The sequence below is a fragment of the Aotus nancymaae genome, unplaced genomic scaffold (genome assembly GCF_030222135.1).
Source record: "Aotus nancymaae isolate 86718 unplaced genomic scaffold, 86718_ANA_hifiasm-v0.15.2.pri h1tg000016l, whole genome shotgun sequence".
NCBI classification, from domain to species: Eukaryota; Metazoa; Chordata; class Mammalia; order Primates; family Aotidae; genus Aotus; species Aotus nancymaae.
This window is the reverse complement of record NW_026988428.1, coordinates 35,668,504-35,692,921: the sequence shown is the minus strand read 5'-3', so window position 1 is coordinate 35,692,921 and position 24,418 is coordinate 35,668,504. Positions and strand designations below refer to the sequence as shown.

Below are 24,418 nucleotides of genomic sequence, written 5' to 3'. Positions count from 1 at the left end.
TGGAGCTAGCGGCTGGCATTGGACAGTGCAGGATTAGCGGCTGTGTTCAGGGCTGAGCCCAAGCTCTTGGGTGCAAGTGCCAATTCTGCCCCTTTTTGGCTGGTGGCCTTGGGCAGGACTCTTCCTGCCACACTGTGTTCCTTTCCCAGGTTGCTGGGCTGCCTGGAAGGGAAATGAGGTGTGGGCCATCTGCAGTTAGGGAGTCATCTGTTCCTTTAGGTGACTGGGCTGCCCTCAAGAGGTCGTGGACCACAGAGGAGATGAATATCCATGGACAGCGTGGCAGCCACAGTAGGAAAGAAGTGATTGTAGGGAGCTCTAGACTTTGAGGCATCTAAGGAACTTACTTGGGGATGTCAGCCCAAGAAGCCTTCCTGGAAGAGGGGGTGGTGGGAGCGGGGGTTGAGCTGAGCCAGGGGATGGGTGGGAGGCTGTGCCTGAGAGCCTGGCCCTGGAGATCTGCTTGAGTCTGCAATGAGGACCCTGTGCTTGGCACCGGGCACCTTGGACAGCCTCACTGCCTCTAGGCTGGGGTAGACAGGCACAGACATATGGGCTAAGTCCCACTTCCCCTCTTACAGCTCGTATGACCTTGGGAGAGTCTCTTCCCACACTTGAGTCTCCATTTCCTCTTCTATAAAATGGGGAGAATAATGCCCATCTGGCAGGGACATTGTGAGGACAAAACCAATCGATGGCTATGAAAGTTCTTCGCAAACACTAGAAGGCTGGGTGAAAGGGAAGGTTTATCCCTCAAGGGTGCTGGGCCGCTGGCCTGGCCTCTCAGAATGACAACAGATGGTCACAGCTTGGCTGTGGCCCTGACCGCAGACACAGGCAGGGAGTTCTGTGCTGTCCCTCCCGCCAGCGTGTGTGCACACACACACGGCCCAGATGGGGGCTGCTTGGCCAGCTTCTCCCAGGCCGACCTCCTGCTGTTTGGCATTTGACATATGAGGAGGCCAGGGCCAGAGCACACCCCTCACCACACCTCCCACCCCAGAGAGGAGCCAGACTGGCGGGGCAGCCTCAGCACCTCCAGGAAGCAGGATCCCGAGGGCCCTGATCTCTTTACCATGTGTCCAGCGGCCTTTGATGGGAATTCCAGCGCCCCTTTTGTCCTCTCCAACAGAGGCCTGATGTGTTGAGGGTAACAGAAAGAGAGAGATTTAAATAGAAGGAGGCTATGTGGAGTCTCTAGGGGTCTGAGATGGGTGCCTTTGGGGGCTCAACACTTTCCTCTGGTGTTCATAGGTACAAACTCCCCTTCTGGACCTCCCCTAGCCATTCCTGAAGTGATTCTCTGGCTTCACCCCTTGTCACCCTCACCATCACATGTAGACTCAAATTCTGTCACCCTGATTGTTTATTTTAACACAGAGGCCATTTTAAGCCTCTGGGCTCATCCATCCATCCATCCATCCATCCATCCATCCATCCATCCATATGTCTGTGCATCCGTCCATCTGTCCATCCATCCATCTGTCTGTCCATCCATCCATCCATGTGTCCATCTGTCCATCCATCCATCTTGTAGTCTATTGAGAACTTACTCTGTCCCAGGCACTGCCTTAGGTGCTTGGAATATAACAGTGAACAAAGCAAAGTCCCTGCTCTCATGGAACTTTTTAGTGGGTACATAGACAATAAAGCAACAAATAGGATTGTCCCCTTCAATGTGCTGTTCCATAATTTGATGGATGAGTGTTATAGAGAACATCAGGTTGAAGGGGACAGTGTCTGCTGAGGCAACAGCTGAGCAGAGACCTGAAGCTAGGAAGTGTGTGAGACCAGGGAAGATGTGTTCCAGGCAGGACAAAGGCAGGGGCGCTGAGGTGGGAGGCAGCTTGGTGGGAGGAGCTGTGGAGGCCAAGGTGTGGGAGGGAGGAGGGGCAGTGGCAGCAGGTGAGGCTGAGGGGTAATGGAAGCCGACCAGGAGGACCCTGTAGGTGAATGAGAGGACACTGGCTTTTATTCTGAGTGAGATGGGAACACTGGAAGCTTTTGGTGGAAGAACGACTTATGGGACACGCTTTCAAGAGTTACACTGGCAGCTGTGTTAAGAAAAGAGAGGACAGTATAGAAAGAGGGAGGTGCGCTGGAAGTGAGGCCAGGCACGGGGGCTCATGACTGGAATCCCAGCACTTTGGGAGGTCAGGGAGGGAGGATTGCTTGAGCCCAGGAGCTCAAGCCCAGCCTGGGCAACACAGTGAGATCCCCAACTCTACAAAAAAAATTTTAAAAATTAGCTGAATATGGTGGCCCACCACACCTGTGGTCCCAACTACTTGGGAGGCTGAGGTAGGAAGATTGTTTGAGCCCAGGAGGTTGAGGCTGTAGTGAGCTGTGATCACGCCACTCCACTCCAGTCTGAGCAGCAAAGTGAGACCCCGTCTCAAAAACACAAAACAAAAGAGAGAGAGAGAGGGGTTGCTGCTGTCGTCCAGGTGAGAGCATCCCTGAAGGTGGTGAGAAGTGATGGCATTTGGGGTAGATTTTGAAGCTAGTGCCAAAAACCTGATTTGCTGTTCTGATGAGTGAAAGAGAAGCTAAGGATGACCGCAGGGTTTCAGGCAGAGCCACTAGAAAGGACGCAGCTGCCATTTCCTGCAATGGAGAAGACTGAGGGAGGGCTAGGTTGCGGGTGTGGGAGCCAGAAACTTCATTTTTGGACATGTTAATTATGCTAATTAAATATTTCAGTGGAGGTGTCAGGAAGAAGGGCGAATAAAGTGCGGAGTGCAGGGCAGAAATCTCAGCTGGAGAACCATGCTTAGTAGACATCAATACACAGGTGATGGTCAAAGCCAGGAGATGGGATGGGATCATGCATGAAATTACCATGGAGAGGGAAGAGAAAGCTGTGGGACTGAGCCCTAGGTCCGCAGGGTTTAGAGGGGAGTGGGTGATGGAGGGCAGCAGAGTGGCTGTCGGGGGGAGGGCAGCAGGGCCAGGAGAGTGCAGGGTCCTGGTTTTGCAAGAGGATGGCTGAGCATCAGATGCAGCTGTGTGGTTGTGAGTTAAAGGTAGTGGGATGTTGGGGGTAAATGACTGCTGGGAAGGGGTTCAAAAGGGAATGGAAGACAGGAATCAGAAACAGTAGCATAGACAAGGTAAAAGCAAGCAGAGGGAGAGAGAAGGTAGCTGGAGGGGGTTTAAGAAATTATTTTGGGTCCAGGCACAGTGGCTCATGCCTGTCATCCCAGCACTTTGTGAGGCTGAAGCGGGTGAATCACCTGAGGTCAGGAGTTCAAGACCAGCCTGGCCAACAAGAGGAAACCCTGTCTCTACTAAAAATCCCAAAATTAGCTGGGCGTGGTGGCAGGTACCTGTAGTCCCAGCTACTGGGGAGGCTGAGGCATGAGAATCGCTTAATCCATGAGGTGGAGGTTGCAGTAAGCTGAGATCTTGACACTGCACTTCAGCCTGGGTGTCAGAGCGAGACCCTGTCTGAAAATAAATAAATAAATAAAATTAAAAAAAAAAAAAGAGCCAGGTGTGGTGGCATGTGCCTGTGGTCTCCAGCTGCTCAAGAGGCTGGGGTGGGAGGGATGCCTGAGCCTGGGAGGTGGAGGCTGCAGTGAGCTATGGGCACACCACTGCACTGTAGCCTGGGCAACAGAGCAAGACCTTGTCTCAAAAATGTATATCTATTTTGGGCTTTTTTTCTTAAAACAGGAAATATAACAGCATATTTGTGAGCTGATGAGAATGATCCAGCAGAGAGGGAACGGAGCATGCAGGAGAAGGCGGAGCTGAGGGAACAATTTCTGTTGAAAGAGGGTGTGATAGGTGCACAAGAGGGAGACGGCACACTGCTCACCCATCCTCTCTTCTTGTTGCCAAGTGGGACTTTCTCCAGCGTCCCCAGGAAGGCTGGGGGTCAGCTATAGCTGGAGTGGCCACAGAAGATGCAGGGAGGAGGCAGGCCTTGCTGCGGGCCTTAAAGGATGGGACAGTTGGCAAGGGGAGGCCACCTCAGACGGGCGGGCTGTACGAGCAAGGCCTGCTTGTGGGCCTGAATGGGCAGGAATGCTTTTTCTGGTTTTGTTGTGGGTGGGGGGAGGGTTCCTTTAGTCCCTTAGGGGAAGGAAAGCTGGTGTGCATTGCATTGTTGGCGCTAAAGGGCCAGAGAGGCCTGTGATGTTCACAGACAGCAGAGGACACGCAGAGATTCACTCCCACATTGGCCACGCGTCCTGACCATCCCCACTCCTCGAGCTCGTGGCATGTGGCCCTCATCCTCATTTTCCCATGCCCTTCTGTTATCCCCTCTCTGGCTAAGGAGTACGCTTAGGGGCAGGGAAGGAGAGTGCTCAGATCCCATGCCCTTCTCAGGGGCGTGCTCCCCGCCTTGTATCCTTGCCTTTCCAAAGCCTGCAGAAGTGGGAGATCTGCTTTCAGGTCCCAGCTTGGCCTCCAGAGCGTTGTGTGACATGGGGCCAGCCACTTCTATCTGGCACTTTTTTTTTTTTTTGAGATGGAGTCTCATTCTGTCACCAGGCTGGAGTGCAATGGCGTGATCTCGGCTCATTGCAACCTCTGCCTCCCAGGTTCAAGCAATTCTCCTGCCTGAGCCTCCTGAGTAGCTGGGATTACAGGTGCCTGCCACCATGCCCAGCTAATTTTTTTGCATTTTTTAGTAGAGACGGGGGTTTCACCATGTTGGCCAGGCTGGTCTCAAACTCTGACCTCAGGTGATCTGTCCCCCTCGGTCTCCCAAAGTGTTGCGATTACAGGTGTGAGCCACCGCGCCCAGCCTGGCACTGTTTTATCTGCAAACAATACCTGCTTAACTGGAGTGCTGTGGGGAGTGTGTGCCAGCATTCACTGCTCAGCTCTGCTCCTTCCTCCTTTTCTCCTGGAGCCTCCGAGCTGAGACCTACTGTCCCCACATTCCCCAGTGCCAGTTGCAAAATGAATTCCTGACTCCCTAGCTATCTCTGAACCTCCAGCATTCTTTCTTTTCCTTTTTAGCTATAGGACCTTATTTTTTAAAAAAATTTATCAACTATATTTATTCCTGTAATTCTTCATTTGCACAGAAAATCAACAGTACAGACGTGTGTCACCACACCCGGCTAATTTTTGTATTTTTAGTAGAGACGGAGTTTCACCATGTTGGCCATGCTGGTCTTGAACTCCTGGCCTCAGGTGATCTGCCTCCCTTGGCCTTTCAAAGTGCCAGGATTACAGGCGTGAGCCATAGCAAAAGGCCTACTCTCAGTAATCTTCAAGTATATAATACAATTTTATTAATTCTAGTCACTGTGAGGTTTGTTCTTGGGTTCTTGCCGAGTTTAAAAGGAAGAAACTGAGGCCAACACAAGAAGATCCAGTATGAAGGAATTTATTCAGGCTCCCGGGCGAGGTTCTGTGGCCCAACAGGAGGGGCCGGAGAAGTCGCACGGACTCCTCTCAGACGTGGGGTTTTATAGGGAGTGAAGGAGCTCAATTGGTTGTGGGAGAGCAGAACTACTATTGGGTAAGGTTACAAGCCTTTGTTTGCATACAGGACTTAGCTGCTATTGGTTAGAATTACTTGGCTGCTATTGGCTAGAAAGACTCGGCTGCTACTGGCTAGAATCACAAGACCCCGCTTGCATACTGGGTTCTTTAAGGGAAAGCCAGGCTGTGCGAGAAAGGGAAAAAGGAACAACCCAAGCATGTCCGAGCTTTTGGAAAAAAGGTGGGGTGGGGGGGGGTGTGTGCGTCCGAGCTCCCGGCGAGGCAGTCAGCCTTACATTCCGACCTTTTGATGATAGAGGGCGCCACTCTTTTCTACTTCCTGCCGAATAGGGGCGAAGTAAGGGGGACAGGTCAGTCAGCTGGTGCCTTGACCATGAATCGGACAAAGGGATGAAGCAGCATTTGGTTGACAGCCACTCGTCCAATTTCTCACATACGAGCTTGTAGGAACCTCCTTTTTCCACCGTTAGTAGATCAAGGGCCCGTCGGTTTTGAAGAATTACTTGGACTAGTGACGCGATTTGTCACTGGAGGGAGGCCAGAGAGGCGGCTGATGCTTCAATGGCCACACGGAGCTTATCTTCCAGTTGGGCAGCTGAAGTGACACTGTACCCTAGGGCACCGCTCCCGAGTCCGGCTGCTGCTAGAGAGGATGCTAGAGACAGAGCAACAACTATTGGGAGGAAGACAGACTGCTCGTTTGTTTCGGGGAGCAGAGGGAAGCATAAGGAGAGATAGGAGCTCAGCTTGCCTGTATACCTCCAACTGCGAGACTAGAGTAACGGGCACACAGGGGGAAGGGAGAGAGGCACTTATAACCTTGGTTAGGGTCCCATTACACCAAAAGTATCCTCCCGGAGGTGAAAAGGTAAGGTCTGGGCTAGAGAGAGGAAGGTTAGACAGGCCCTCCCGAGATGTAACAAATGTATCCATTAGTTTAGAACAGGAATGGGCTGGGGAGGGGGAATGGGATGGAAGAGGAAACAAAGTAGCCGAGTTGAGTAGAGAAGTGGGATGAAGGCTGACTAAAGGATTTTCAAAGAGAAAGTAAGACTCAGAGTGTAGAGGAATAGTAAAGAATGACTGAGACCTGGGAAGGTATGCTAGGCCCTGAGTAGGAAAGAATAGTTAGCTCCCATATACCCGCCACCTGCAGCTTTACCCTGGGCTCAGCAAGGGTGATGGAGGTCCTCGAGTCTGGGCTGCGTCAGTCGTCCAGAAAGCCAAGAAATTCAGGCAAAGGGATTGCTTCCTGTGGACCAGCCTGCTCCTCACATAGAGGTGCAGAGTGGGCCTATGGCCTGGGTTGGGCAATCAACCTTCCAGTGTAAACAGGGCCTGGGCTGGGCCCTTGGAGCCTTTTGGAAGAGTTTCGATGGACCTCCCCCACCGGATGTTCGGGGGGCTGCCGGCCTCAGGGCTGCTTCAAGAGCTTGGGTTTGAAGACCTACCTTCTGCCATAAGCAGGCCTGTCGGGTGGCCTCAGCCTTATCCTCTTGGCCGTTAAAAACTTTAGCTCCAGCCACCTCAAGGAGGGGGCAAAGGAGGGAGGCTTTGTCATTAGGAGCACAGTGCGAGCAGGTGTGAGCACTAACAGGGGAGACTAGGTTATAATTAGGAGGTGAAGGAGCTGAGGGGAGTTAAGGTTTATTATAGGGTGGAGGATTATTAGGTCAGGCCAGCGAAAAGGAGAGTTCCTCAGGTGCATCGGGGTCGGAAAAGGAAGAGGGGGAGGATAGAGGGTCTAAGGGCGTAGAAGAAGTTTCTTTGGCTAGAAACACCTGGGCAGTGGTGCAAGAGGAACAGAGGGTGGGACGGGAACGAAAATACCTGAAAGCCTGAACATTTACAATGATTATCAAAATCAGAGGACCACATATAAGAGAGGATGAGAGAGAGAAAGGAGAAACAGAAAAAGAAAGAAACCGAAAATACAGTTTCTTACTTAACGGGAGCCTTTTATGCCAATGGACGAATTCAAAATAAAGAATTTAGTATAAGCCGGGGGGGTTGGCTCTGCCGTAAGGCAGGGCTGCTTAAACGGGGCTTCTGAATACTCACACCTCAATTGCGGCTGTGGAGATGGTCGGAAGAGTGGCTAGGCATCCCATGCCATGCTTACTGAGCACCAAAGACGAGAGGGTTAAAGTGGGGACATCCCCTTCAAAATCCTGACCCTGAGAAACCCTGAGAAGACAAGAGTGTAGGGACGTTTCCTCTTACACTCAGGTCCTCGAGGCGAGACGAGAAGGAATCCCCGAGGCGGCCGCGATTGCGAGCAGGGAGTCCATGAGACGAGGCAAGCAGTGGGAGGGGTAGTGGGCAACAGAAGTCTTAACTTGCGGTAGAACGGCTTTCCCGGTCCGGCTTCGTGTGGAGGAGTCAGTTTCCCCCAGGAGGGGGTCTTACAACTCCCCTCAGGTTTCGGCACCATTTGTGAGGTTTGTTCTTGGGTTCTTGCCGAGTTTAAAAGGAAGAAACTGAGGCCAACACAAGAAGATCCAATACGAAGGAATTTATTCAGGCTCCTGGGCGAGGTTCTGCAGCCCAACAGAAGGGGCCGGAGAAGTCGCACAGACTCCTCTCAGATGTGGGGTTTTATAGGGAGTGGGAGAGCTCGATTGGTTGTGGGAGAGCAGGACTACTATTGGGTAAGGTTACAAGCCTCTGTTTGCATACAGGATTTGGCTGCTATTGGCTAGAAAGACTCAGCTGCTATTGGCTAGAATCACAAAACCCTGCTTGCATACTGGGTTCTTTAAGGGAAAGCCAGGCTGTGCGAGAAAGGGAAAAGGGAACAACCCGAGCATGTCCGAGCTTTCGGAAAAAAGGCGGAGGCGGGGGCGGGGGGTGGGGGTGGGGTGGGGGTGGGGTGGGGGAGGTGTTCGTCCGAGCTCCCAGCGAGGCAATCAGCCTTACAGTCACCATGTTGAACAACAGATCTCTTGAACTTATTCCTCCTAATGGAAATTTTGTCTTTTGACCACCTTTACCTCAAACCTCTTTTTCCTTCTTCCTCTCTCCCATTGTCTTTCATTCCTTTCTTTTTTCCCTCCCTCCTCCTCCCTCTCTCCTTCCCCCTCCCTCCTTCCCCCCCGTTCCTTCCTTCCTCCCTTTTTTCCTCTCTTCCCTTCCCTCTCTCCCTCCTTTCTGAGGAACCACTTTATCTTCTCTTCCCTGTTAGGTGATCAAGTCTGCCAGCATGGGTCCTAGTGTGGTCCGGTTTGCCTCTCAAGCTGGGAGTCATAGCTGGCACATGGTGGCTGGCACACTGAAGGTATCACGGAAGTGTCTAACAGCTGGAAGGCAGCAAGGCAGTGTACTTGCCGAACATGGGCTGCGGCCCTGGAAAGGAAGAGTCATGCAGCCCCCCCCCGATGCCCTCGGCATCCCCTGGCTCACCCCCAAACAGGGATTGAACCCTACTCATGCTAGGCCCTGTGCTGGCTCCAGAGCATCCCCCAGGCAGGTTCTGGGGGCCCAGGTGTGCTGGGGGCTATTCTCTGGCCCAGAACTGGGGGAAGAGGTTCCAGTGTGGTAGGTGCCAGGGCTGTGGCAGGTGACCAGTCCTCCCTTGTTACCCCTCCCTCTCTTCTCTTCTTGCAGTAACGGGTTGCAGGGGGTGTTGGCATGACGGGGAGGGCCTAGAGGAGGGGGCACAGTCCTGTTCAAGCTCTGCCAGGCAGCCAGAGACCCCCTGGGGCACCCGTTGTAAGCAGTAGACAAAAAGCCTGGGACAAAAGGCCTGTGGGAGCCTTGGTGAATAGATTAATGAGATTTCCATAAGGGAGGCTGACAATGGGATTCTCCCTTCCAGCCTCTTTGTTCCAGGCTGAGATAATGGAGCTCGGAGGAGCTTGCCCAGAGGCATGGCCCCTTCCCCACACGGGCCTGGAGCCGGCTCACAGCTGCCCCTCCTTGCCTACCCTGCCCCCAGCCCAGTTTGGTCCAATCCCTTCCCTTCCACATGGTGACGGAATCCAGAATCAGAGAATTTCTGGAAGATCTGGAAGGGACCTTAGGGGTCTCCTTCAGGGGTTGGAAGTGGGTGTTATGCTGTGTGGTTGGGGTTTCTTCCTTCCTCACCCTGTACAAATTTATTTCAGTGTTTCTAATGAGAAAGGAAGGTTGGAAATCTACCAATCTAAACCAACGGTCTCAATGGGCAGATGAAGAAAGTGGAGCTTAGTGAGGTTAAGTGTCCTGGCCATGGTCACAGAGTGACAGCTCAGGGCATTTGCTCCCGCAGAAAGCCACGGTGGGCTGGGGGGATACCTATGGCCTGCATTGGGCTGTGCATGGAGAGCCTGTGGTCCACAGGGATGAGAGAGGCACCTGCAGGAGCCATGGGCAGCAGGACCACGGGGAAAATCGTGCTTGAGTGTTCTGACCAGCTGTGAAGGCTGAATCATCCCCCATGGATCTTGGAAGACTTCCTAAAAAGGAGGGGACAGGTTTTAGGAATGACTTTACTTTTTCATTCAGTAGTTCTTTCTGTAACTATTTATTGATTGCCTGTGAGTTTGAAGGGCTGTGTCCTGTGGGTAGAGTCAAGCAGGGTTCCAGCTTCCTATGTGTACAGCAGCGCTTCACCCCAAGGTCTGCAGAGAAAGAGCTGCTTCAGGAACAGGACCTTGCTCCCCAAACCGGGCAGTTTCAGAGAGAGGGCGTTTTCTCCATACAGTCCCAGGTACCATCTGGGAAAGTCACAAAACCCAAAATAAGGAACTGTGTGCCCAGCCTAGGATGTGTCTAGTTATCTGATGATAGCCCTTCACAGGGAAAGAGACAGCTCTACTGGGGTGTTTTACCGGGCGAGGACACACATTCTCCTGCCAGGTCTGAAGGGTAAATACATAGCACCTGGGGCACAGCCACTGTTTCCACAGGCCCAGGAAGTGAGTGTTGGGGAGTGTAGGTGTGCAGTGTGGAATGGCCTCAGTCTCCTCTCTGGCTGTAAGAACAAAGGCCTGGGCCACAGAACCCCTGCAGGCAAGTGGTTCCGGGCCAGGGCTTTGAGTCCTGTCTCCACTCTGTCAACAGTCATGTGACCCTGAAGATGTGTTCATATCTGTGCCTCAGTCTCCTCATCTGTAGACTGGGGATGACAGTAACAGTACTGATCTCAGAGTTGTCCCAAGGGCTGCAGTAGAGATGTAAAACAGAACAGGCGCTGGTTCTGCCCCCAGTGCTTGAGTTTGGGGGAAATGTTGTGAGCACTGGCCCGTCACATTAGAACTGGAAGGAACCTCTTTTCACAGAACATTCACCAAGTTTCCCCAACCCTAAGGGGAAATAACTTGTTTAGCATCACTCAGCAAGGCTGGGGCACTGCTTGGGTTAATTTGTAATTTGTGCCCTACGCTGGACTGTGTCCATTACATATATTATCTTTAAATCCTCACAGCCACTCAGCATGACGTATGTTATGCCCTTTAACAAATGGAAAAATTGGTTGGGCACAGTGGCTCATGCCTGTAATCCCAGCACTTTGGGAAGCTGAGGCAGTTGGATCACTTGAAGCCAGGAGTTCAAGACTAGCCTGGCCAACATGGCGAAACCCTGTCTCTACTAAAAAAAAAAAAAAAAAAGTACAAATGAGGAAATGGAGTTTCAGCAAGAGCGAGGTCAGGCAACCTGCCCAAGGTCACACAGTGTGTGTCTGGGCCTGGATTCAAATTAAGTCTCAAGGATTCAAAGCCTACACTTTCCCCCATGTCCTTGGGGCCTTTCCTTACCTCCAGCATCACTGATCACTGGAGTGTGACTTGTGAACCTGGACAGGAAGCAGGGGGTCCCCATCCTGGGGAGATGCTTCCTGAGACCCCTGTGGGAGGCAAAGTGGCAGCAGGCCTAAGGTCTCTGTGTGAAAGCAAGAGGGCTGTAACTGGCATGGGGGTGGGGAAGGGGAGACAGCATTTTCCACCTATGGTGGGCAAGGGGAGGAAGGCCTGGCAGGCCTGGGTCTCTCAAGAAGCACCCAAGTGAGATCATACTTTAAATGTGTGTGTGCCAGGCACATGCATGAACATAAGCACCTGTGCCTGCAGCTGTGCACACCTATGCACATTCCTGGTGTGCACGTGCATGTTAGGTGTGTACTCAGACTCACGTGACACAGTATTCTGAGCCTGTGTGCAGGTAAGGCAACCTCACCCACTCTTCTCAAACTTCTGCCCTCTTCCTGCCCTTAGGTTGATGTTGGTCCTTGGGTGGCTAAGTTCTTTCTCTTGGAGGGCATTAGAGGAAAACATAGCGCTATGGAACTTAGTTTAGCAGAAGATGCTGACCTAGTGTCCTGCTTCCCGGTTAGACTATTGAAAGGATCTCTAGCAGATGCCATGTCTCTGCATCTAGACAATGATACCTTAAAGAAGGATGAAGAAGGAAAAAGGAATGAGCTGGTAGCTAGTGGGGAACCCAGGGTCAAGAGAGGTCATTTTGAAGATGGGACTGAATTAAGCTAATTGTGGGGAGGGACCCAGTACCTAGATGGGGCCAAGGGCTGGGGTGGATGGACCCTGAGGCCTTCTGGGTGCAAGATGGATACAGATGTAAAAGTAAAAAGAGGGCCAGAGGTAAGGGAGATTTACCCAATGACTTCATTTTTTCCCCTGGCTAAAATGGGAGGAAATTTACCTGGAGTGGAAGGGCCAGTATCTAAAGATTGAGGATCGAGATCAGGTGGTCTAGATGGAGTGTCATAGACAAGGTCCCCTCTCTGGAAGGGCTAGAGAGAGGGGTTGAGCCGTGGAGTACAGGAGATATTGCGGGTATGAAGCTGGGGTGAAGGATTGGAGGTGGCTTACTGGAGTCCATAGTTTCCAAGGTAGAGCAGTTCTCAGTGATGGCCAGGGCCAGAGGATCTTCATTGGTGGATGGAGGTTTGAGTGAAGATTATTGAACGACGGGCCAGGGGCTGGTGAGAGGAAGCCTGGCCCAAAAGTCTGGGGGATGAGGGAGGGATGACATCACTGATAGCATTAGGAGTACAGGGGCTGGCAGGCAGAAGGAGATGTGTATGGACAAGTCCAAATCTGAGCCTTCTTCATTTACTGTGTTTGCGCCCTTTCCCCAGCTTGTCCAGTGTAATATGCTCAGGGTAAATGCTATCATCAAGGTCAAATATCTTTTTTCCATATTAAGTAAGGAAACAAATCACATAAAATAGTGAATAGAAAAAAACAAAACAGATTTGTGGTCTGGGTAGTAACACAATACTTGCATTTGTGTAACTTTTTTTGTTTGTTTTGAGATAGAGTCTCGCTCTCATTGCTCAGGCTGGAGTGCAGTGGTGCCATCTCCGCTTACTGCAACCTCCACCTCCCAGGTTCACGTGATTCTTGCCTCAGCCTCCCGAGTAGCTGGGATTACAAGTGCCCACCACTATGCCCAGCTAATTTTTGTATTTTTAGTAGAGACAGGGTTTTGCCATGTTGGCCAGGTTGGTCTTGAATTCCTCACCTCAGGTGATCTGCCAGCCTCAGCCTCCCAAAGTGCTGGGATTACAGATGTTAGCCACCAGGCCAATAGCTTTGATGTTACCTCCTAAGACTCTGCAGCTAGAACCACTTACGATTTTTGATGTTCCAGGAAATTACCCTCTTTCACAGCAGGTAATGTCTCTGATCTTTGGAGATCCTTTTCAGCAAGAGCTGGAGGGCTGCACAACTGTCCCCAAGAACATTGCACTCAGCTCTGTTAGTCTCTGTTCTCCCTCTTGCCTGGTGGCCAGCATCACCTCTCACATGGGGGCGGGACAACCTCGAGAACTCACGTCCCTTCCTTTTTAAGCTTTACATCTGTGGCTCATACCTTCCCTAGGGGAGTGAGGATGAGAGTAAATTACTTTCAAAGACTGTCTTCTCCCATTGATATCAGGTCACAGCCACATGAAGTAGAGAGCAACAGGGGTGGGGTGCTGTCAACAAGCTGCTGCTAGGAAGGCCAGCTGTGGAGAACTGAGCAGAGACTGGGTTACCTTCAGCCTCTTCTTCTATAAACACCCACCGTCAAAGCTCTGGTGACCCAGTATTTCTTGATGTTCTCTGCGGACTCGAAGTGTATCGTTATATCGGTTGTGCACAACAGCTCTACTCCTAACGGCACAATTCACAATTCCAGGGCAGCAGACACTAGATTTACGGCAGTTTTCCAGAAGGTGGCAGTAAAGTGCACTGAGGAAGGGAATATGGCATGTGAGCTAGCACAGCCCTGGCTTTCTGAAGGCACTGTGCTCTGCACCTTTGAAGGTGCTGTTCTTGTGATCTGGGATGCCCTACTCACTTTGTCTGGTCGACTTGATCCCTCACCTTTCATGGTCCAGCAAAGGCACCACCTCCTTGGGATGTTCCCCTGAGCCCCAGTGCCTTTGGTATATACCTCCATTTTCTCACTTCACAGAGGCCATTGTCTACCTGTCTCCTCTACCTGGTTGAACCATCCTATTCACCTTTCAATCTTTCCCCATGCCTAGCAAAACATTTGGGATTTGTTCCATAAAAATCTGAAGAAAGAACACTGAACCTACGAGAATATGTGAACCTGTTAAGAAACCTGTCTTATCAAAACCTGAGCTTTGAGAAACCATCATCAGCATCAGCTGTCTCTGGGTGTGCCATGGGCCTCTTAGCCTTTGAGATATTTTAGCAGGCTGGCCCACAGGAGCTACATGCCTAGGTAGAGCCATTCCCCAAGACCCGGAACCCCTTTACCAGATTGTTTGGCTCATGCTGGGTGGTACTAAGGGACAGTATCAGGAACAGCCACAGAATATTTCCACTGTGTTCACAGCATGGAGGGCAAGAAGGAGGTTGTTTATTACATCTCACAGGTCTGCTTCCTGAGGACTACGAAAAAAGTTCTATGATCTCTAAGACTCAGGAACACTTTTGCTTTTTTTAAGTACGGTGTTTTTTACTTTGCAAAGTGAGTCTGACTACCTCTCCCTCTTTATTGGCTACTGAGAAGCTTAGAGACAAATTTGTGGTCCATATCCTATGATGTGCATTGTTGTGTATTAACTTTCCCCCGTCTTCTCCAGCATATGACCTATCTGTTCTACATATTTTTGTATTGTGCTGAGCCCTATTGGGAATGAAGCAGGTGGCAGCACCTGCCGCAGGCACACAGCTATTACACGCAGCTGGGTCTGGAATCCAGGTGCTCTGACTTCATCAGGGAGAAGCTAAAACCAAGTGGGAAGGAAATGCATGCTCCTGGTCAGCCACTGAGATTTCCCACACCCCAGCATCTCTGATCTCAGGCCCAGAGGGGGTCTTGGAATCTCAGGAAAGGCTGAGGTGAACAGAGCATTTAGGAATAACAAACTTCTGGGTCACTAGGCCAGGGATTCCAGGCAGGCCTCATACATCTCTTTACATAACCCTGGTGCCTCTGTAGTAGCCAGCACACAGTGGGTGGGTGACAAACATCTGTTGCTGAGCTTCACTTGAGTCTGACTATTCCCAGGGCTGGGGTGTCCCACCCATTGTCCAATCCTTCACTAGAAAGTAAGGTCTGAAAGTCAGGATCACGTGTCCTACAGAGGACATGACTGCAGTGGCCAGGACAAAAATAATAACCATTGCCTACAAGGTAAAGTCAGGGCCAACCACATTGCTTCCAGACCCAATTGGGCGCTGAGAAAATAGTCTCAACTTTAATCATAGGACATAAGGGGTATTTGGTCCCTGGAGGGAGGGCCCCAGGAGAGTGGGGCGGTAGGTGGTGGATGCCCGAAGCCCAGCCTGTCACAAGCCACCGTCTAGGCGGACTGGCCTATGGTTAGCAGTGGCCCGCTGGGTCCTCAGCAGCTCGACGTCACCAGCCCTCTCGTCTCCTGCCCGCAGCTCTGTTGAAGATGCACTGGACACCAGAACACGCCCAGCCCCTCAACCAGTGGCCAGAGCAGCACCTGGACGTCTCCTCCACCACCCCGTCGCCTGCCCACAAGTTGGAGTTGCCCCCTGGAGGTCGCCAACGCTGCCACTACGCTTGGGCACACGACGACATATCCGCCCTCACTGCCTCCAACCTCCTAAAGCGCTACGCAGAGAAGTACTCGGGGGTCCTGGACTCTCCCTACGAGCGTCCCGCCCTGGGCGGCTACAGCGACGCCGCCTTCCTCAACGGCGCCAAAGGTGACCCCGAGCCCTGGTCAGGGCCGGAGCCACCCTACCCCTTGGCCTCACTCCACGAGGGCCTCCCAGGAACCAAGTCGGGCGGTGGGGGCGGTTCCGGGGCCCTGGGGAGCTCCCCAGTTTTAGCCGGGAACCTCCCTGAACCCCTCTACGCCGGCAATGCGTGCGGGGGTCCGTCGGCGGCGCCCGAGTACGCGCCGGGCTACGGCGGGGGGTACCTGGCGCCGGGCTACTGCGCCCAGAGCAGCGCCGCGCTGCCCGCGCCGCCCCCTGCCGCGCTCCTGCAGCCCCCACCGCCGCCCGGGTACGGGCCCTCAGCGCCGCTGTACAACTACCCCGCTGGGGGCTATGCGGTGCAGTCTGGCTACGGCGCGCTCCCGCCGCCCCCGGGGCCGCCCCCGGCCCCCTACCTGACCCCAGGCCTGCCCGCGCCCACGCCCCTGCCCGCACCCGCGCCGCCCGCCGCCTATGGCTTCTCCACGGCCGCGTCGGGCGCCGAGGCCGGACTGTCGCTGAAGCGCAAGGCCGCGGACGAGGGCGCCGAGGGCCGCTACCGCAAGTACGTGTACGAGCCAGCCAAGGCCCCCGCGGCCGACGGCGCCTCCTACCCAGCCGCCGACAACGGCGAGTGTCGGGGCAACGGGTTCCGGGCCAAGCCGCCCGGAGCCGCGGAGGAGGCGTCGGGCAAGTACGGTGGCGGCGTCCCCCTCAAGGTCCTGGGCTCTGCCGTGTATGGCCCGCAACTCGAGTCCTTTGAAAAGTTCCCTGAGCGGGCCTCGGCTCCCCGTGGGGGGTTCGCCGTGCCGTCGGGGGAGCCTCCCAAAGGCGTGGATCCTGGGGCCCTGGAGCTGGTGACGAGCAAGATGGTGGACTGCGGGCCCCCAGTGCAGTGGGCGGATGTGGCGGGCCAGAGCGCGCTCAAGGCGGCGCTGGAGGAGGAGCTGGTGTGGCCCTTGCTCAGGCCGCCCGCCTACCCGGGCAGCCTGCGTCCGCCGCGGACCGTCCTGCTTTTTGGGCCGAGGGGCGGGGGCAAAGCGCTGCTGGGCCGCTGCCTCGCCACGCAACTGGGCGCCACGCTGCTGCGCCTGCGCGGTGCGACCCTGGCTGCGCCCGGCTCCGCTGAGGGCGCGCGCCTCCTCCAGGCAGCCTTTGCGGCTGCCCGCTGCCGCCCGCCCGCAGTGCTCCTTATCAGCGAGCTGGACGCGCTGCTCCCCTCCCGGGACGACGGCGCGGCAGGGGGCGCGCTGCAGGTGCCTCTCCTGGCCTGCCTGGATGGCGGCTGCGGCGCGGGGGCTGAAGGCGTGCTGGTCGTAGGCACCACCTGGCGGCCCGCGGCTCTGGACGAGGCGACCCGCCGGCGCTTCGCTCTCCGCTTCTACGTGGCGCTGCCCGATGGCCCGGCCCGCGGGCAGATCCTGCAGCGGGCGCTGGCCCAGCAGGGCTGCGCGCTCAGTGAGCGGGAGCTGGCAGCGCTGGTGCAGGGCACACAGGGCTTCTCTGGGGGCGAGCTGGAGCAGCTGTGCCAGCAGGCCGCGGCCGGGGCGGGCCTCCCGGGGCTGCAGCGCCCCCTCTCCTACAAGGACCTGGAGGCGGCGCTGTCCAAGGTGGGCCCTAGGACCTCCGCCAAGGAACTGGACACATTCGTGGAATGGGACAAAATGTACGGCTCCGGACACTGACGGCGCGCGGGGAGGCCGCGGGAGCCGCTGCTCCTCCGTCCCCGCCGCCTCCGCATGGGAGGGTTGTCACTGACTAAACCCGGCTGGCAGGGGCCGGAATGGTGAATGTGGGGTGGGGGACAGGAGGGCTCTGCCGGTGGATGTTTTGTTTGTTTGTTTTTTTTCTTGTGGGAAGGAAATGCTTCTGCCAGGCAGATAGATGCCATATGCGCCGTGTACTCAGGTTTTTCCTATTTATTGTGGACTGGAAGCTCGCCATCTCCGCCCGGCAGACCGGGCAGATCCGGCATGGGCTGGCACCCGGGGCCTTAGGAACTCCTGCTCTCTTGCCACAACGCTTTTGTCTCCTCGCTATCTGAATGGCACCCTCCTTCTTCCTCCTTCTCTCCACCCCTTTCTCTGCATTCGCTTGGTTTTCTCCTTTGCTTTGTCACTGACACCCCCCACCACCCATGCTGGCCCTGTTTCTCTCCTGCCCCTCCGTCCCTCCCTCCCTTCCTCCCCAGCTTTCCATCCCTCACCCTCTGTACTTCATTCTCCATCCCTGGCTCTCCAGCATCCCGGGGCCTCTTGGTCCCTGAGCTTTAATGCCTCTTTCTGCCTTCTGTTCTCATTTGGACTGCAGTGGCCCTTTGCAGGAGCTCTGGAGACCCAGGGGCTGAGGAGGAGGGGAGGAGGGTTACCCCTCACCCATCTGAAACCTAGGGTTTGGGATCAAGGAAAAAATTCCCCAAAGAAGGGGAGTTTTTTGTTTTTGAGGGGAGATCCCAGAAATGTAGCTTGTTTCATATTTTAGGCTTTTTATTTTTCTAAGATGTGTAGAATTTGCTGTTTTTCTTTTTCTTTTGACAACTCAGGAAGAAACTGACCTCAGAAAGAATGTTAGACTTTGGCTGCTCTCCTGTGTGCCCCCCACTCCTGCCCTTGCCCCCCCACTCCATTCAGGGGAGCAAATTCTCCCAGACACTCAAAAAAATGGGACTTATGGGGAAGGGGAGAGGAAGACCAGAGGCCTCAGTGAAACCCTAGCTATTCCTGGGCAGAAGCAGAATGTATTCCTAAGGGCTTCCTCCCCAGGGCCAAGGCCTAAGCATGAGTGTGGGGAGTGGGCTATGGGCTTTGAGAGAGGGGAGGCCTTATTCCCCTCCTGCTGCTCCCTGCCCCCTCCTCCACTCCCACCCCTCCGCTGAGTGTTTTCTGTGAAGGGCTATCCAGAGTTAGGATGCCTTTGTCCAGTTACTTCCTGAGACCCAGAAAGTAGGCTGGGAGGGCCCAAATATGAGGGTGACCTAAGCAGAAAGTCTCCAGAGAGGTCATGTCACCTGGCCCCGCCTTGGCAGAGGTCCCCAATGACTTATGCTAGGAGAATTCCATCTGGGTAAACAGTCTGGCCACAAAATCAGCTACTGGACCTCAGCCGCCTCTGCTGGGAGGCTCTGAGGAGGGATGAGCATCCCTTACTGAGGGGGCTCTGTGAGGAAACATGCCTCCCCCATTCCCCTGGAGTCCTAGGTCTGGAGCTCCAGAGCTGGGAGAGGGGAGGGAGATGGACAGGGCGTTTCCTTTGACCTGGGGGGTATAGTCTCAGTCCTGCCTGAACTTTCCACCAGGCTTGGAGCCCTTCTCTCTGAGAACCACATTCCTCTCCTTCCCACCAATTTTCCCTTGATGAAGCTTTAGCAGTTTGCTCCCCCCTCCCCCCCCCCACCCCAGCCCGTTTCACAACTCTGATCTTTGGTCCAAAGTGGGAGACACGCCCTCCTCACCTCTTTTTCTCTCTCCCACCTCAGCCTCCCTTCCAGTTCCCTACCTGCCCATACATTTCCTACAGAGTCTACTGCCTCCCCTCCTGGCTGGGAGGGTGTCTGTGGGTGACCTTTCAGGGACCCTGGCACCCAGGGCCTGTGCTGGCCTGGGAGTGCTGACTGGAAGGCTGCTCTGCTTTCCCTGCTTCCCTTCCCCCTCTCTCTGGAGCCAGCCGACTGCAGGGCTTTGGTGCCTCAGAAGCAGTGGGCTGTAGGATCACAGCTGCAGGCTGCAAAAGACCCTCGGAGGGAGCATGGAGTGAGGGGTTCTCTCTCAGGTGTGTATGTATGGGGGGGTGGGAGGTGGAGGGTGTCAGGGAAGTTGGGGAGGGGATCCCAGCCTTCCCTTCAAGAGGCAGGCAGCTCTGGGAGGTGGAGTCCCCACCGCTTCCTCTACTAGGCTCCTCCTGTTCCCCAGGCTTGGGGAGCTTTGCACAAGGACGCCCCCCCCCCCCCAGCCTAGTGGCACCTACCTCATGGGCACTGGGGCAGGTAGGGGAAGGGCTGGTCCAGTTCTGGCAATGTTGGGGGGCATACCAAAGAATCCAGGGGCAGGAAGTGGGGTGGGCAACTTCCAAGCTGGCCCCTCTCCTTCTACCCAGACTGGGGCTGGGATCCTCTCCTCCCACTGTAACCATTTCTACCTCATTTTGCTGCGTGTTGTACATGGACGTATTTATCTCCTGTCTGATGATGCTCTGCAGTTGTGGTCTGTCTACCTCAGAAGAGACTGTATTTTAAAAAAAAAGTATTACACAGTATTAAAGCGATGACATGTGGTTTGCAGAAGATTTCTTGGGGGCAGTGGGATGTGGGAGCCCTCTGGGAGATGTTTGGGCACCCAGGTCTGCTGGTGTCCTGGATGGGGTGTTCCTAATGTCCTCAGGAACAAGGAACAAGGACTCCTGTGACTCACTGTGACACAGTGAGTGCCTACAGGAACGGGCACTGAGGGTGGGGTGGGGGAGAGAAGCCCTGGGTAAGGGGCCCTGCTGCCGTTCTGAGCTCTGACACTCAGCACTGGGGCAGACTTATTGCATCCCCAGAGCCACAAAATAGCAGGGCAAGGAAGTGCTCACATGTTTGTTGAATGAGTGAAGAAATGAATGCATGGAGGAAGTAGGGGTTGCTGAAGAGGCGGGGGCATCCAGAACCTGCAGCAGTCCTTATTGAATAGAGCTAGGGTTATACTTGTATTCCATTCTCAGTGGAGATAAAGTGGGCAGAGGGCAGGGTGTGGAGACAGCTAGTTCCAGTATTTCAAGTCACATGGTGTCCTTTGTCTACCATCGCCCCATCCATCAGTCCCCTAACTCTATCTGTGACAACTCATCATAACCTGGGAGACTGAACAATCTAGGAAGGAACACTTGCTGAAAAAGCTCTGTAGAGATGCCCATGAGAGATGTGGACCCACAACTGCTAGGTCCTTGAATACTCTAGGCAAGTTTGTTGAGCATCAGGGGAGCGGTGCACCCAGGCTCCCTGCTATGGCTCACTGCACACTTACAGGAGGCAGGGTGAGCACCAGCAAGACCCTGCAAAGCAAAAATGACACAAATGTGAGTGTGCCTGGAGGTGGGGGCTAACAGGCACTGCCCCAGAGTCCAGTGACCACAAGCCTCTCTGCTCTTGGAGGTCCAGACCCACCTGCCCCCACTCCTCTCCTCTGTTTTGCACCTTACTGTATGCAGACATTGGGTGTGGCACTGAAGATACAGAAGGGGTCAAGCACCGCTGCTGTTCCTGGAGAGTCCATGGTCTAGGTGGGAAAAACTCAAAAACTGATCATTTAAAAATACAACTGGGCCGGGCGTGGTGGCTCACACCTGTAATCCCAGCACTTTGGGAGGCTGAGGCAGGTAGATCACCTGTGGTTGGGAGTTCAAGACCAGCCTGACCAACATGGAGAAAGCCCGTCTCTACTAAAAATACAAAAATTAGCCGGGTGTGGTGGTGCATGCCTGTAATCCCAGCTACTTGGGGCTGAGGCAGGAGAATCGTGTGAACCTGGGAGGTGGAGGTTGTGGTGAGCTGAGATCATGCCACTGCACTCCAGCCTGGTCAACAAGGCTGAAATTCTCTCAATAAATAAACAAATATAACTGGATAAAGCTACTGGGGGTGGAGGACCACATCAAATTAGTCTTTGTATTCACACAGCTAGTGCAATTATCTGGTACACAGAAGACACTGAATAAATGTTTATTGAATAAATCCTCTAATTTCCAGATAAGTGCCCTGGTGGAGGATGCACAGGTTATGTCAAGAATGCCCAGAAATGGCTGGGGATGCGGTGGCTCACGCCTGTAATCCCAGCACTTTGGGAGGCCAAAGAGGATGGATCATTGAGATCAGAAGTTCGAGACCAGCCTGGCCAATACGGTGAAATCCTGTCTCTACTAAAAATACAAAATTAGCTGGGCCAGGTGGTGCACGCCTGTAGTCCCAGCTACTCAGAAGGTTGAAGCACGAGAATCACTTGAACCTGGGAGGCAGAGGTTGCAGTGAGCCAAGATCATGTCGATGCATTCCAGCTTGGGTGACAGAGGGAGACTGATAAAAAAAAAACAAAACGGAATGGCCAGAAAAGATTCCGACTTTGTGGTGGTGGTCTTGGTGGGGTGTAAGGAAAACTTTCTACACAGAAAGAGCGGGGGACAGCTGAGCAAAATATGGAGGCTGGAAACTGCATCATACGTGCTGTGCCATGAGCCTTGTGTTACAAGATAGTAAGGGCAGGAGTCAGAGGAGTGAGGCTGGAGGAGTCAGTGGGGATCTCACCATGGAGGGCCTTCCATGCCCTGTTAGGAGCTGGGGCTCCATAATGAGGCCTTTGTGGGAGTTTAGGCTGAGGACAGGACTGATTTGTAAGTTAAGAGTTCACTTTACCAGCAGTGTGAAAACAGACTATTTAAAAAAAAAAATTCACACAATGGCCCTGCATGGTGGCTTATGCCTGTAATCCTCACACTTTGGGAGGCTGAGGTAGGAGGATCTCTTGAGCCTAGGAGTTTGAGACCAGCCTGAGCAACATAGGCAGACCCTGTCTCTTAAACAGAAATTCACACATTGACTCAACAAATCTTTACTGAACACTTATGCTGTAATTGCCATCGGGGCAGTGTATGGACCTTGCAGTCCAGTGGGGGAAGACAGTAAAAAGGCTGAGCTTCGGTGTGCTGTGGGGCAGATAGGAGGAACCCCTAATGGGGATACCACTAAGGGGTGTGACTCAGAGTCAGGGAGGGCTTCCCAAAGGCGCCTGACAGCAGGAGGAGTGCAGGCCACGATCAGAAGGAGAATCAGAGTCAAGCTTCCTTGGGGGAAATGGCATAAGTGCAGGTAGGCAGGGCCCCAGTGGGTGGGGGCAGAGACGGGGGCTGGAAGACCAGGCAAGAGAGGAGGGTTTGGACTCACACCATAGTGGGGGAATGGGATGATGGATTCATTTGATGAATACTAAACTTTAGTAGTTGGTAGACAATAGGAGAATTTAGAAATTGAGGCCAGGCCAGTGGCTCATTCTTGTAATCCTAGCACTTTGGGAGGTGGTGGCAGAAGAGGAGGCGGGAGTTGGAAACCAGCCTGGGCAAGATAGCAAGACCTCCATCTGCACAAAAAAGAAAAAAAGAGAATGTAGGAATTGATTGAATATCGAGGTTAATGGAGAGCAAGGGGTCTAGGGCTTCTAGTAAAGAGGGGAGGGGTTGGGCAGTAAATGAATTAGAAGAATGTTGGTAATTTGTTCAGTTTGAGGTATTAGGAGGCGTAGGGCGGGAGCTCCAATGTAAAGGCTTAGACTCCTAGCCTCCTGGAGGGCTGAGAACCCCCTTCCGGGCTGTTGCAATCCCTCTAACTCCAGTTCCTGAGTTTTGTGAGACCCTCCAACAAATGCTATATTGGAGCCCCGCGTCTCCATTGCTGGGTGTTGCCAGCCCCCTCGTCCCTAGTTCCCTCCTCCACTTGGCTTCCCGAGTGTTCCAAGCCTTCTCCCTCCCACAATCCGCGGGCGTTCGGAACCCCTCCCCCACCGCGGGCGCTCGGAGCCCGTCCCTGTCCCCACACAGTTCTCGGTCCCTGGTTCCCACCAGGGATGGCGGCGCGGACTCTGGCGGGCGCCTTGGTCCAGGCGCTCTGGGTTTGGGCGCTGGCTCCGGCGGGGGCCCTGGACGCCATGGGCCCTCACGCGGCGGTCCGTCTGGCCGAGCTGCTGACCCCGGAGGAGTGCGGCCATTTCCGGTCGCTCCTGGAGGCGCCGGAGCCCGACGTGGAGGAAGAGCTGTCCCGGCTTTCTGAGGACCGGCTGGCGCGGCCCGAGCCGCTCAACACCACGTCGCGGTCTCCGAGCCGGCGGCGGCGGCGGCGAGAGGCGGCCGAGGACCGGGCGGGCGGGGCGGCAGGGCCCGGGGAGATCTCCGACGGCTGCCGGGAGGCGCTGGCGGCCTGGCTGGCCCCCCGGGCCGCGTCCCTCTCCTGGGACCGCCTGGCTCGGGCCCTGCGGCGCAGCGGCCGCCCCGACGTGGCCAGGGAGCTGGCGAAGAACCTCCACCAGCAGGCGACGCTGCAGCTGCGCAAATTCGGGCAGCGCTTCCTGCCTCCGCCAGGCGCCGCCGCCCGACCGCCGGATCCCTCGGCCTCGCGCCCCCGGCGCGCCGCGGTCCCAGCGCTGGACTGGGACGCGCTGGAGCTGATCGTGGAGCGCCTGCCTCAGCCCCGGTACGAGCGGAGCCCCGCGGCTTGGGCGGGGCCGCTGGCGCTCGGCCTCCTCACCGGCTTCTTGGGGGCGCTGAGCACCGGGGCGCTGCTCGTCCTGCTCACGCTGTGGATCACGGGCGGCGACGGCGACCAGGCGTGGCCCGCCAGCCCCGGCCCGCCCGCCACGGTGCAGGGCTGGTGGGAAACAAAGCCGCTCCTTCCTAAATAGCGGCGCGCGCCCCCGGGGGCCTGGCTGCAGATGGGCCAGATCCTCCCTCACCTCAGTGCCCTTGCCCTCGGCTGTAAAATGGAAGCAAAGTCCTGCGGGAGTGGTGCTTTGGACGGTTTATAAACGTTATGGAATACCAAAAGGACAGAGCAGTTTTTTAATCCGTTGGAAAGGAGCGGCATCACCCGTGGGACTGCCAGTGGAAGAGGGGCTCCGGTGCTAGTCTCCTAGAGTGGCAGGCACACCGCCCAATTTTTGTCAGCTTAGTTCCTTTTTTTTTTTTTGAGACGGACCCTCGCTCTGTTGCCCAGGCTGGAGGGCAGTGGTGCGATCTCTGCTCACCGCAACTTCTGCCTCCCAGGTTCAAGGATCCAAGCGATTCTCCTGCCTCAGCCT

General features: G+C 54.7%; 2 protein-coding genes across 3 annotated transcripts in view; both read left to right on the top strand.

Annotated features, from left to right (window-relative positions):
- Positions 1 to 17,290, top strand: part of FIGNL2 (fidgetin like 2) — a 54,785-nt gene extending 37,495 nt beyond the window's left edge. Inside the window, exons 1-2 of one of the 2 annotated variants that reach the window (XM_021666050.2) lie at positions 13,606 to 14,148; positions 15,321 to 17,290. In XM_021666050.2, coding sequence (XP_021521725.1) covers positions 15,332 to 17,290 — 1,959 coding nt within the window. In that variant the 5' untranslated portion in view covers positions 13,606 to 14,148; positions 15,321 to 15,331. Of the gene's footprint in view, positions 1 to 13,605; positions 14,149 to 15,320 lie in introns of those variants that run through there. The other variant, XM_021666049.2, reaches the window with a different exon arrangement.
- A 5,901-nt stretch (positions 17,291 to 23,191) lies between these two features.
- On the top strand, positions 23,192 to 24,145 carry TMDD1 (transmembrane and death domain 1). The gene is given in 1 exon segment (XM_064376707.1): positions 23,192 to 24,145. A coding segment is annotated over 1 exon segment (954 nt).
- The last annotated feature ends 273 nt before the right edge of the window (positions 24,146 to 24,418 follow it).